The sequence below is a fragment of the Colossoma macropomum genome, unplaced genomic scaffold, assembly GCF_904425465.1.
Source record: "Colossoma macropomum unplaced genomic scaffold, Colossoma_macropomum, whole genome shotgun sequence".
Classification (NCBI taxonomy): domain Eukaryota; kingdom Metazoa; phylum Chordata; class Actinopteri; order Characiformes; family Serrasalmidae; genus Colossoma; species Colossoma macropomum.
In genome coordinates, this window is record NW_023494807.1 from 26,345,485 (window position 1) to 26,358,783 (window position 13,299).

Consider the following 13,299-nt stretch of genomic DNA (forward strand, 5'->3'; position numbering starts at 1 on the left):
TCACCATTAGGACTGTAACTGAATCCTGGACTTGGCTTTACCTGCATCTGGGTAACCTGCCATTCGTGGTAACAGTAATTTGAAACTGGATGTGCTCACGGTCATTGTCAGTGAGTATCAGTGGGCCTCATTCACCAGTATCTTCCTTCTTAAATTAGTTTTTTCTTCAATTTGCTCTTGAGAAAGGTCCTGAGAAAACGTCTATGTCCGATTCATGACATGTTCTCAAACCGCAGAACTGTTCTCACCTTGTGCTCTTGAGTGTGTGTAGATTCTGTTCTTACCGAAGAACAAATCCCAACTAAGAAAACACTGGAAGAATGTCAGAATCTTTGTTAAAAAGTGGGTTTTAAGAATAAAATTCTTCTTAAGAACGGTTGGTGAATGAGGCCCATTGTTCCCAAAACAACTTTTAGAGTTCAGTTTAAATGAAAGCAATGAGCAAAATTTGACACAGTTTTTCCCCTTATCTGGAATTCAGTCGATAAACCAAGACATGTTCAGTAGTGATGCACTTAAATTAAAACTATTGGCTGAAACTGAAATTCAGGACATACTGGGCTGAAAAGAAAAAAAGGACCGAAAGAAAAAGCTGACAATAAATAAATGAGTTTACAAAGAATAAACTTTCTGAAGTTATTACAGTACGTAGGCTACAGAATGTGCTATGGAACCCAACATCCTTGCCAACATAGAACAGTTGGACATGCAAGACACTGAATTCCATTATTTTGAAAGATACTTTGCACTTTTACATTTTTTGCGCAAACAGACTTTCAAAAATCTTGAAATAGTTCCATTAAAATTATTGGTAAAGTCTTAGATTTTGACACTTCAAAACACTCTCTCCCTGCCGCCTTCGCGGAGGTTCGTCGCTGCTCGGTGTTCGGGCCCCGCCTTCCTGCCGGCTCTCGCGGCGTATGCCACATTATTATTATTATTATTTCATCTAACGTAACTGTTTTTTCATAACATAACATAACTGCAAATTAAGATTCACTGCTATAATTCTCCTTTGCTGTTCCACTGAGATGCAGCAGTTCATTTACATAGGCTGCAATAAAATGATCACGTGACTGAAAGGCCCACTCGAGTTTTCTTCGTAAATTAATTTTTAAACCGATAATATCGTTTATCGCGATAATTCTGGAGACAATAATCGTTTGTCTAAATTTACATTATCACCCAAGCCTAGCAGCCTGAAATTCTTTTTTCAAAAAAGTGAGGAAAATTCTGTTTTTAGTGATTTGGGCACTTTTGAGAATCTCAAATAGATGTGCTTATGTAGTTTCTGACACTATATAACATACTGTTATCTATAAAAATCAACAAAAGTATGCTGCAAAGCTAAAAACAGTAATAGCAGCCAAATTAAAGCCTGAATGTTGTCATACTTTTATCCACATTAATAGAGAACCGTATGTCACACAGAGCAAGAAACGAAAGAAGATCTACAGCTCCAGTGCACAACTAAAGAAGCAAACTTCAGTCGACAATCATGTCCTGGCTTATTGACTACATTTGGGATAAGGGGGAAATAATGTAAATTAGATGCTTGCCAACTCTTCAGCACTGCAATTAATAACCATATTCTTTTTTTTCAGGTGTGGTTTTCGAGGTGGTTATATGGAGGTGATCAACATGGATCCTGAAGTGAAGGCTCAGCTCACTAAGCTGGTGTCCGTGCGTTTGTGTCCTCCTGTGCCTGGCCAAGCGCTCATGGCCCTGGTGACCAACCCTCCTCAGCCTGGAGAGCCATCATATGCCCAGTTCATTGCGGTACCATCCTCTTTCCCTCCTGAAGACTTTTAAAGTAGCAGTGTTACTTTTAATAAGTATTAGTGTCCAGTCCGGTGTTTTCCAGTCCAACCCGGCAGGCAAATTTGTGTCCAGGACATTCTTTACTGCACATAAGAGAATTTAGTCTTTAAAAACTCCAGTTGCACTGCTGTGTCTGATCCACTTACACCAACACCACACCCACTACCACTAACAGGCCTACCAGAGTCACTGCAGTGCTGAAAACGATCCACTGCCTTAATACTGCCTGTTCAGTGGTAGTCCAGTTGGGGTCCTAAAGAACAAGGTAAAGGGGGATCAACACATTTTGCAGAGAAAGAGATGAACTATAATGTGATCTGTAAACTATACACCAGTGAGACAAAACATTATGACCACTCACAGATAAAGTGAATGAATGATTATGCCATAACAACAACACATGGAATATATTAGACAGTAAACGAACAGTAAGTGATGTGTTGGATGTGGAAGAACTCAGTAGACGTGAAGACCTGAGCGACTTTGGCAGGTGGATATGGCCAGACACCTAGATCGGAGCATCTCCGAAACGGCGAGGGTTGTAGGGTGCTCCCGGTCAGCAGTGGTGAGTAGCTACTGACTGTGGTCCGAGGAGGGATAAACCACAAACCAGTGACAGGGTGTTGGACAACCAAGGCTCATCCATGCGCAAGGACAACAAAGGCTATTCCGTCTGGCCCAAACCAGCAGAAAGACTACTGTGGCACCAATCACAAATTTTTAATGACAGTTACAGGAGGAATTACCCGTTGTGCATATGGGGCTGTGTGGCTGCAGACAGGTCAGAGTACACATACTGACTCCTGTCCACAATCAGAAGCACCTACAGTGGGGCATACAAGCGTCGAAACTTGGAGCGATGGAGGAAGGTCACCTGGTCTGATGAGTCCTGTTTTTTTTTACATTCATGTGGGCATCAATTTGACACCTACCACCTCCCTAGACATCGTTGCAGATCAAGTACAGCGCTTTGTGGCATTGGTATTCCCCGATGTCAGTGGCTTCTTACAGCAGGATAATGTGCCCTGCCACACTGCACTTGTTGTTTGGGAATGGTTTGAGCAACATGATGGAGAGTTGGTGTTGCCCTTTCCCCACGTCTCAATCTGAAGTCCAATCTGCGGTGGCTCCACATCGCATCTTACAGGACTGAAAGGATCTGCTTCTAACGTCTTGGTGCCAGATACCACAGGGTATCAGTTTCACAGTCCATGCCTCAGGTTTGAGCTGTTCTGAGTCATGAGGAGGACCGACAGCGTGTCAGGTAGTGGTGATAATGTTTTGGCTCATTGGTGTAAAGTGCATCTATTTGGCAAGAGGACCTGATAAAATGGACAGTAAGGCCCAATCCCATTTCTTATTTTTACCCCTACTCCTTGTTTTTGAGTGTCATCTTGCCCCTTGGAACTGAGTTACAAGGGGTAGTGGTTAAAATCTTCCCCTATGAAATGGGACCCTCAAATAAAAAAGAGCACTACTTCATTAACCGGCTACTAGCGCTGCTCTGCAGGTGACCCTGGGCTTTAGTTAAATTTAGGGCATCATATGCCTTCAAAGAGGGGGATGCAATGATTATTTATTATCTCCCACACCTAATTCTTTGGTGAAATTAATCTTAAGTCAGCTATTCGTCAGCTTCTTGTTCGAATTTTCCTGTTCCACCTTAAATGGAGCAGCAGTTACATTCTGGTGCTCCAGGCGTCAGAACTGCTGGACTACTTAAGGTGGAACGGAAAATTTAGCTACCGAGACATTAGCGTACATTTAGCGATTGTTATGCTTGTTATAAAGAAAAAGACCATTAAACATTTAGACTCCATTAAACTAAGAAAATACAATGGTTATGTTTTTAATGTTTTAACGAAGAAAATACTCACGTTTGTGGGTTTCTTTGGTCTCTTGTGCAGCCATCTTGCCGTTTTTTCTTTTTTTCTCATAACACTCCGTTTGGAGGGACATGTAGCCCTAACACTTCGCCCTACCCCTCTATCTTAACAAAAATCTGGACACTCTACCCCCTAGGCATGAATGTGCAAAACGGAGGGCTAAGGGCTAAGTGGTAGGGGCGAGGGGTGAAATGGGATTGAGCCTAAGTGTAGATTTAAGGGGTCTATACTTTATAAAGTGGCAAATGAGTCTATACATCAGTTACTCTCAGGAAGACATTCTAACATTTGCTAAGTCGTCATCAGAACTCTGCCCTACTTCAAGTACCCTGTATCAGCTCCCTCAGTCCCGTGACTGTTGTGTGTTCTGCAGGAGAGGACGGCCACGCTGAACAACCTGGCACAGAAGGCCAAGATGACAGAGGAGATTCTGAACACGGTATCAGGGATTAGGTGTAACCCAGTGCAGGGAGCCATGTACTCTTTCCCCCGCATCACGCTGCCCGAGCGTGCCATAAAGGAGGCCAAGGTCAGTCTCATTTTCCTCTGCTCTCTGTTCTCTGCTCTGTCATTTGTCCGTTACTGTGATGGTTACATAGTGTCTCTGTTTGTGCGCAGGCGAAGGGCCAGGTTCCAGATATGTTCTACTGTATGAAGCTCCTGGAAGAAACAGGCATTTGTTTAGTCCCTGGCAGCGGGTTTGGCCAAAAAGAGGGAACCTTTCACTTCAGGTGTGTTTCTGAATCAGTGGCTCAGTGCAGCTCAGTGAGCTACAGTTGTAGGCAAACGTTTGGGCACCCCTGGTCAAATGAGATGTTTTGCTGATTTTCTAGGTGGAAATAAGTTACACATCCTCTATAGAGAACACACTTCTGCACATTTTAATGCACAATTACTGTTTATTCGCTGAATTTTACACATTAGAATAAATAGGACATGCATTGCATCCTTTGCAAAAGTTATAAAACGTTTTATATTTTGTTTTTTTTTTCCAATATTTTAAACTTTGCAAATAATTAGAAATTGTGCACTAAATGCCAAGTGTGTTCTCTGTAGAGCATCTGTTGACTTATTTTCACTTAGAAAATCAACAGAACGTGTAATTTAACTGAGTAGGGGGTGCACACTTTTGCAAACAAGTGTATTTTTAGTCTTGTACAAACACAAGAACAGAGATAATGCAGGCACAGTCACCTTATCTGTAAGTTCCTGTAATTTTTTATAGCTACCACTAGATGGCAGAGTATGTCATTTCATTCATGTCTATGCTGTGAAAGAGATGTACCTACTTTTTATTTTTTAAATCTATTTTTTTCCATTATTTTTTTGTCTTGATTGTGACACAAATTGGCATTATAAGCAGGAATACATGCATAGAAATATATTTCAAACCACAGTTACCTTTTCTTTTTACTCTGATAGAGCAAATCAATAATAAGCCCTTAGGGATCTGAATTGTGAATGGATATGAACAGGCGTTCACTTAGTAACAATGTTTAATAATCCTTAGTGTGCACCTCTTTTGTAACGTCTGATCACAGTCCAATCTTTACTATTCCACTTTCTTCTCCTCGTCTCTTTTTCCTCACAGAATGACCATCTTACCGCCCACTGATAAACTACAGATCATGCTCAGCAAACTGAAGGAGTTCCATGAACAGTTCACCCAGCAATACTCTTAAACCCTCCCCCTTCATCTTCCTAGACCAATCACCTTTTCCTTATGTTCATGTTCCAACCAAAAAGTGCCTAAAGCTGTTTCTTACCTCGTGCCTTTTACAGAATCAGCCAAATGAGTCTGTTAGACTTTGATAGACGATTATATGCAGTACTGTCTTTAGGAAGCGAGATCTCAGTTTCATGAAACACCTTTTGCACTTCTGAACATTATTGTTACGGAGCTGTAAGTTAGGCCTGTCACAATTATGAAACTTTAACTGATGATTAATTGCCATATAAATAAGTGGGAATTATGATTTAATTGTTTTTCTTTTTTTGTTCTTTGTGTGCAACTTATAAAGTACAAACCATAAGTGGCTGATTAGATATCTATTTTAACAAACATCAAATGAACAAACATTACTCACCACTGTCCTCTAAAGGTGTTAACAGATATTAATGATTTCATTGTATTTTTTTGTTCAGTGTATGCAACTGTTAAAAAACATCAAATAAACAGTACTCACCGCCGCCCTCTAAAGGCATTAATAAACATCGTAAAAACAAACATTACTTACCGCCGCCCTCTAAAGGCATTAATAAACATCGTAAAAACAAACATTACTTACCGCCGCCCTCTAAAGGCATTAATAAACATCGTATAAACAAACATTACTCACCGCCGCCCTCTAAAGGCATTAATAAACATCGTATAAACAAACATTACTCACCGCCGCCCTCTAAAGGCATTAATAAACATCGTATAAACAAACATTACTCACCGCCGCCCTCTAAAGGTGTTATTTATAAACATCAGATAAACAAACATTACTCATCGCTGCCCTCTAAAAGCATTAATAAACATTGTATAAACAAACATTTCTCACTGCCGTCCTCTAAAATTATTATTAACAAACATTGTATAAACAAACATTACTCACCGCCGCCCTCTATAGGTGTTATTAACAAACATCAGATAAACAAACACGACACACCGCTGCCCTCTAAAGGTGTTATTTATAAACATCAGATAAACAAACATTACTCACTGCCGCCCTCTAAGAATATTATTAACAAACATCAGATAAACAAACATTACTCACCGCTGCCCTCTAAAGGTGTTATTTATAAACATCAGATAAACAAACATTACTCACCGCTGCCCTCTAAAGGTGTTATTTATAAACATCAGATAAACAAACATTACTCACCGCTGCCCTCTAAGAATGTTAACAAACATCAGATAAACAAACACGACACACCGCTGCCCTCTAAATTAACAAACATCAAAAAGCACTGCTCACAGCCACCATCTAAAAGCAAAACTGACATCAAATAAACAAACATTATTATGAAAGTAAAAGTCTTAAGTGGCAGATCTGCTATCTATAATAGTAGCTCTCAACTGACGACAGACACAGCTTGAGCTCAAATAATCATTCATCGCTGCCCTCTGCCACCCTCTAAAGCAAAGTGAAGATGCCCACCACTTCCTCCTAAAGTAAAGTAAAGGTGTTATAAGCTGTCTACCGTTGCCTACTAAAGTAAGTAAAGGTGTTATTAACGAACATCAAATAAGAACAACTGGAAAACAATTAGTCATCTTACATAACTGCGGACAGGTGATGATGTAATAATTGTGACAGGCCTAATTGTAGTGATGTTTAATCATAAAGCTAAGATCTGTAGCACTAATTAATTAACATTAATTACAATGTTACCTTCTAATGGGCTGATATGTGGCAGAATGTCAGGTGTTTATTTGTAGGTTAAGGGGCCAAGTGACTACAAAAGCCAAGTAATTATCAGTGAACAAGGCAGCATATGCAGTGCATACAAGGCAAGCTATAGTCTTGCACTTGTATAATTATGAGTTATAATATTACAATGTTCATACGTTTTAATGATTGTTAATTTATAATAGTCGCAATGTAGTAAATGACCTCTCTCTGCAAGAACTGAGTGTTTCCTTTGGGTGCAACACAGGCTTGTAACCACAAGAGGGCAAACTTGCCATAACAGAATCATTGAAATGCTCATGCTCATATTTTTAGTGGAAATATTTGTGAATGTTTGCGTTTTAAAGCTAATGGTCAGCTCTGAAAATTTCAGCGTGGCATTATGTATCATTGCTGTCCAGGAAAAATAAACATGCACCTTTTTTTAACACTAAATGTCTCTTTACGTTAACTTACATTAAAAGAACGTTGCTACCTTCTTTTAAAGTTACAACGTTGGAAATGCATGTTAGGCTTTTTTCGGACAGCAGTGATATGCACTTTGTATAGTGTGTTTACCTTAATGAGTTTAGGTCCACAGTGACAATGACTCATTTTGTTCAGTGTGCTCAGGAATCAGAATCACTTTATTGCCAAGTATGACGAGCAGATAATCTGCTTTGGCAATGTTGGGAATGACAGTCAACATTCAAGAACATACAGTATGTTCTACTGACATGTGCCAGTAGAACATACATTCATCCAGACATGCTCATTCATACATTATGCAGTGATGAAAGGGGAAAACTCACAACAGGCCTCATTCACTGAATTTAAGAAGAAACTTAGGAAGAAATTGATGAATGAGGCCCATTGTTTTTCTTCAAAGAAGATGGGTTGCACGATATATTGTTTATTAATCATTATCATGATACTGACCTTTCCAATACTGATGTTGCAGAAGGCTGCCACATGCAAAAAAGCCCACTAACCAACCAGTGTTTTTTCTGTGTGCTGTAAAAATTGACCAATTTTCAAGTTCAAAATAAGTGTTCCTGTCAGCGTTTTGATGAATCAACAAGATACTAATAAAAACTGATTATTTTTCATATTATGGTATTGCAGTCACAGTGTGTAGCATTATAATCACAATGTAATCACAATACTAGTATTGCGCCAATGTGGCGGCTCTGTCTACAAGATAATCTTAGTCATCCATGCACAATTCATTTATAGTTCACTTGAATGAAATACACCAGCTGCCCGTTCCAGTAGTGTTTTTAATAATCTCTTGTCCGCTTGGCCTCTCCGTTTCCCCTCAGAGGAATTCATTACACCATCTTAAGGTACATTCCATTACTTTCTTAGCTCAAGTGAAGTTTATTGTATGAGTCTTTGGAGGCAGCGTTGCCAGATTGGGCGGTTTCCCACCAATTTTGGTGAGGTAAAAAGAGCTTAGCTGGGTGTAAAAAAATTTGGGCTGGTGGTTGTCATGTGTATGTCATTCAAAGTTTTGATATCTGATCGGATGTGGGGAGATTTGAGGTGCATTATTAAGCAATGCATTTCTACATATATATATATATATATATATATATATATATATATATATATATATATCACTAAGACAGCATAGATTATCCAGCTTAAAAATTATTCTACATAATAAACACAAGAAATCAACAGTGCAGTGAAAAATACTTACCTGCAAGATGGCAAAGCAGTTAACATTCCCCAGCGGATTAGTACTGATGTAATGGTGGTTTAATGCTATATTATCTAGTACGTAAGTTATTTGGGTGGAAACTGTAGAACCAATCTGGCAAGCCTGTTCAAAAGGGCAGTGAAACCTCAGCAGTAGAATTTGCACTGATACGAGTAGATCAGACACAGGGCCCCTAGAGTTTTTAAACACCTCAGTGTCACTGCTGGACTGAGAATAGTCCACCCACCAAAAATATCCAGCCAACAGCTTCCTGTGGGCAGCGTCCTGTGACCACTGATGAAGGACTAGAGGATGACCAACACAAACTATGCAGCAGCAGATGAGCTATCATCTCTGACTTTACATCTACAAGGTGGGCCAACAAGGTAGGAGTGTCTAATAGAGTGGACAGTGAGTGGACACAGTGTTTAAAAACTCCAGCAACACTGCTGTGTCTGATCCACTCGTACCAGCACAACACACACTAACACACCACCACCATGTCAGTGTTACTGCGGTGCTGAGAATGATCCACCACCCAAATAGTACCTGCTCTGTGAGGGTCCATGGGGGTCCTGACCTTTGAAGAACGGGGTGAAAGGGGGCTAACAAAGTATGCAGAGAAACAGATGGACTACAGTCTGTAACTGTAGAACTACAAAGTGCTCCTATATAGTAAGTGGAGCTGATAAAATGGGCAACAAATGTAGATACAAGGTAGATGTACATAATAAAGTTTAATAAAGGTGTACATAAATATGTTTGCATGGCTTGTTAATTAGCTCATTCTGGCTAATCTAGCCATGGCCTAGAACCCTTACTGTCCTTGTGTTTGCACAGTCTAGGCCTTCATCTGTGTAGCAGCTTTCATCTGATTGCTAATTACAAATGAATGAAAAAAAGTTTCACATACTTATTGTGAATTGTACCCAGGTTTTGTGGATAGGATGCAACGACAGAGTGAAAGCTTGCTCCAGGATGGCTGATAAGAGTTTAGCTTGTCAAATGTCTGCTGCTGCCTCTCTGTCAGCTCAGATTAGGTCATATTAGAACTGAACATTATGCTAAGTAACAACAATTTTTCCCTAGAAAACCTTTTTTTCAATGACTTTGACATAAAATGACCTCCCTGCTGAAAAAACCCACAGAAACCATTAAGTGTTTCTGTTAGTTCCTGATGGTTTTTAATATGCTTTGGCTTTTTTAGTGGGTTGATATCACAATGTAAAGGATCGTAATGGTTTAACAGGTGAGCAGTAGCTGATTCTACATGGTTTTCTATTGGGATCTAAAGGTGTTCTACATGAAACTACTGGTCTCTATTGGAAACTATTAAGCCAAGGCTTCCACAGGGCGTAAAAAACAGTTTTTATTTTTTAGAGTTCAAAATGGTCTCAAATAACATCAAGCAGAGAACATTTGGTGGTGATTGTGTCAATTATATATGACTATTCTAACATATTCACCAAAAAATTGAGTGTAAAATTATTCACAGATTAGCTTGATATCATTTCAGCTGTTCTTGATGTATTTACTTCATTTAGCTGTTCCGCTGCCTGAACATTGTTCTAGATGTAAAATAGTTTTAGCTGAGTTTAAAGATCTACTTACATCCCAATCTTTATCAGAGGTCACAAAAAGATGGAAAAAGCGCAGTTGCTGGGAGAATTGCAAAATATATTTAGGGTCTAAGCTTATCGCTGCTGTCAGAACAAAACCTCAGATCTCCAAAATGAGAACTTTACAGGAGAAGGAAAAAACATACTTTACTTTTAATGTAAGTCAATGGAACCAGACTTTTTTAACAAGTAATTTTGGGCCTTTTTTTGGTCAATTCATCCTGAAATTTACATGTAAAGGGGAACAGACATTTTCAAATTATGTCAAAAACTGAAAATCGACAAAAATGGAAATACAAGGTTTTGTTCTGACAACAGCATTATGTTACATTATGCTGGTTTATGTTGGCCTAGTGCTGGTTTAGCTGGTCATACTAGAGTCCAAAACACAACACATGCTAATTTTGTTGGTGATCAGCATAGCAGCTTCCAAAACTCAACAAATGCTGTTTCATTCTATGGTTCACAAAAGCTTTTTTGCATTGCTGCTAATTTTAGAAGCAAAAAAATGAAAAGCAGTCCCTCAGTGAGAAGCGTGACATGATCAGACGATCGTGTTCTGCACTTCTGCTCTTAATCAGTCCAATTTTCCACGTAGTTTTTTGTGAGATGAAACGAGAGATATGCATAGTAATGATGTAAACTCGCAGCACATTGTCAACACTCCCTCCTCCATTCGCTCAGTGTATCATAGTGGTGGAGGAATCTGTAGCAGTGGAGGTATATTTAGAGGTGTAGAGGCCTGGGGGTTACTCAGGTAATAATTATGAAATCCGATGCTGAGTCATTAGCCAATCAGTTGGCTGATGATGTCACATAATGCTAGAAAGACTCTACAGAGCGATTAACCCTCTGGGGTCTAAGGTCATTTTCTCAATTTGTGCATATCTTCTTAAATTCACCTTTAAAGGCTTCTGCGTATGATATGATACTCATATGTTTCAAATGCTCTGTTACCTTCGTTGCTACTTTCCAAACTGCTGCAGCAACTTCAGCAGCTATAAACGACGTCTATGGATTCAGGAAATGTTTGAACTGTATTTCTGAGCTTGTACAAAGATAGAGAAGCGTATATAGAAACACTGAGGGTTCAAGGGGTTTTTGTCATGTTCTATAGTGTTCTGAAGTGCAGCATTGCGCCCCCTGGCTTCATCCCCTCATCCCCTAGAATTCACAATTTTATATCGTTTTCATGTATTCGTTCATCAACAGTCTCTTACTACAATACCCAGCAGGCATTATGCAAATGCTTAATACAACAATTGGAAATCACTGGTGGGTCAGCCAATCCTGCTAGCCTAGCAACTGATCTATGGGCTAAAAAATACCATCAAGTTAGCATTGGTGTAATTTTTACCGTTTGTTGAACAAATTTAGGTCTCACTTTATCTGGATAGTCCATTGTAGTGCCATATAGATGATCTACAGATGTTCAAATTATTAACAAATTATCTGTTGAAACTCAGTTGATTCTACACAGTGGTGGGGTTAGGGTTAGGGTTTGGACGAGGGTTAGGGCTAGGACCAGGGTGAGGGTTGGGATTAGGTTTTTGCTTGAGGTTAAGGTTAGTTAGTTAGGAGTTAGGGTTACAGCCAGGTTTAGAGTTAAGAAGATTATGGTCAATTTAGAAGATATTTAGTTGAATGTAACTTGAAAGTAAATTAAGTATCTACAAAACATCTAAAGTGGATTATCCAGATAAAGCGTTACCCAAATTCGTAAGGAAAACAGTGATTCTGTCTTTACTTGGCAAAACATACTAAATATATATTTTTTAGAAATGCAAATACACATCAAACAGACATTTTAACTTTGCTGATGTGCACAAACGTGACTAAAAACAGTATCGTTTTGTCACGAAGTGGGGGAGCTGGAGCCTATCCCAGCGGTCACTGGGGCGGAAGGCAGGAAACACCCTGGACAGGTTGCCAGTCCACAGCAGGGCAGACACACAGACATATACATTCACACACACACACACACACCTGGGGCAATATAGTGTGTCCACATTTAAACAATCAAATAAATTAATAAATAAATCATTCTGTTACTCTCTGCTGCTGTCATGTTCTATAACGCTGTCCGGTGCAGCTCAACATCAACCTCATGATAATTTGCTTTGTTATTAGAGAAATAAAATTGTGTTCACAATATTTTACTGTGAAATATTAGTACTAAATGTTGTGATGGCAATAATTAACAGTGTGGCCTGGATTAAACTTCCATCGGTCAGTTTGGAGACCGCTGTGCCACCTCAGTTTCTGAGAAAATGGACTCCACAAAAAGTTCTTTTTACCTGCTGTCATTCGTTCTCTATTCCTTCTTCCCTCCCTCCCCTCATTCTCTTTTTCATATGTCATTCTCTCAGTAAGGCATCTGCAATTACGCTCCAATTAAGGCCTGCGTTTGACACGCTTTACCATTACAGGCCCAAACCTTCCAACAGTGGGCAGGAAAACCTGACTGCCAATCAGTGACTCTATTGTTCTCCACATCTCTCGTGTTGACCTCTGATCTTCGTTCTTCTCCATTCGATGTTCTTCCTCGCAAACTTAAAACTGCAATTTGGAGAGGGAGTGTTCTAGTGTCTTGATTGCCCTAAATACTGTATGCATGTGTCTGAGCTCAAAATAGTGATGATAGCAAAGGTACAAGACACTAAACATCGTCAGATGGAGGAAGCAGTGAGGGCCACCAGTGCAATGTGCATTATACAGTATGTTAGTGAAGCTGAAGTGAATTTGATTTATGCCAACTGTTCCCTACATAAACTTTAGAGGATGGTTTCTTAAAGACGCCTCAAGAACTCTGAGAAACTTTCCAACTACTTTTTAACGAGATAGTTTAACGAAAAATAAAATTTCTACCCTAATCTTTCTAATCTTACCTA

At 39.4% G+C, this 13,299-nt stretch overlaps 1 protein-coding gene and 1 long non-coding RNA gene across 3 annotated transcripts in view; both read left to right on the plus strand.

Annotated features, from left to right (window-relative positions):
* gpt2l (glutamic pyruvate transaminase (alanine aminotransferase) 2, like) overlaps positions 1-5,822 on the plus strand; it is a 32,180-nt gene extending 26,358 nt beyond the window's left edge. For both annotated transcript variants that reach the window (XM_036556847.1, XM_036556846.1), the window contains 4 exons: positions 1,605-1,779; positions 4,081-4,236; positions 4,326-4,438; positions 5,299-5,822. In XM_036556847.1, the coding sequence (XP_036412740.1) occupies positions 1,605-1,779; positions 4,081-4,236; positions 4,326-4,438; positions 5,299-5,389 (535 nt within the window). In that variant the 3' untranslated portion in view covers positions 5,390-5,822. The remainder of the gene's footprint in view (positions 1-1,604; positions 1,780-4,080; positions 4,237-4,325; positions 4,439-5,298) is intronic.
* A 612-nt stretch (positions 5,823-6,434) lies between these two features.
* Positions 6,435-8,195, plus strand: LOC118796939. The gene is made up of 2 exons (XR_005005919.1): positions 6,435-6,872; positions 6,916-8,195. It is a non-coding gene; the product is annotated as an uncharacterized LOC118796939 (long non-coding RNA).
* The last annotated feature ends 5,104 nt before the right edge of the window (positions 8,196-13,299 follow it).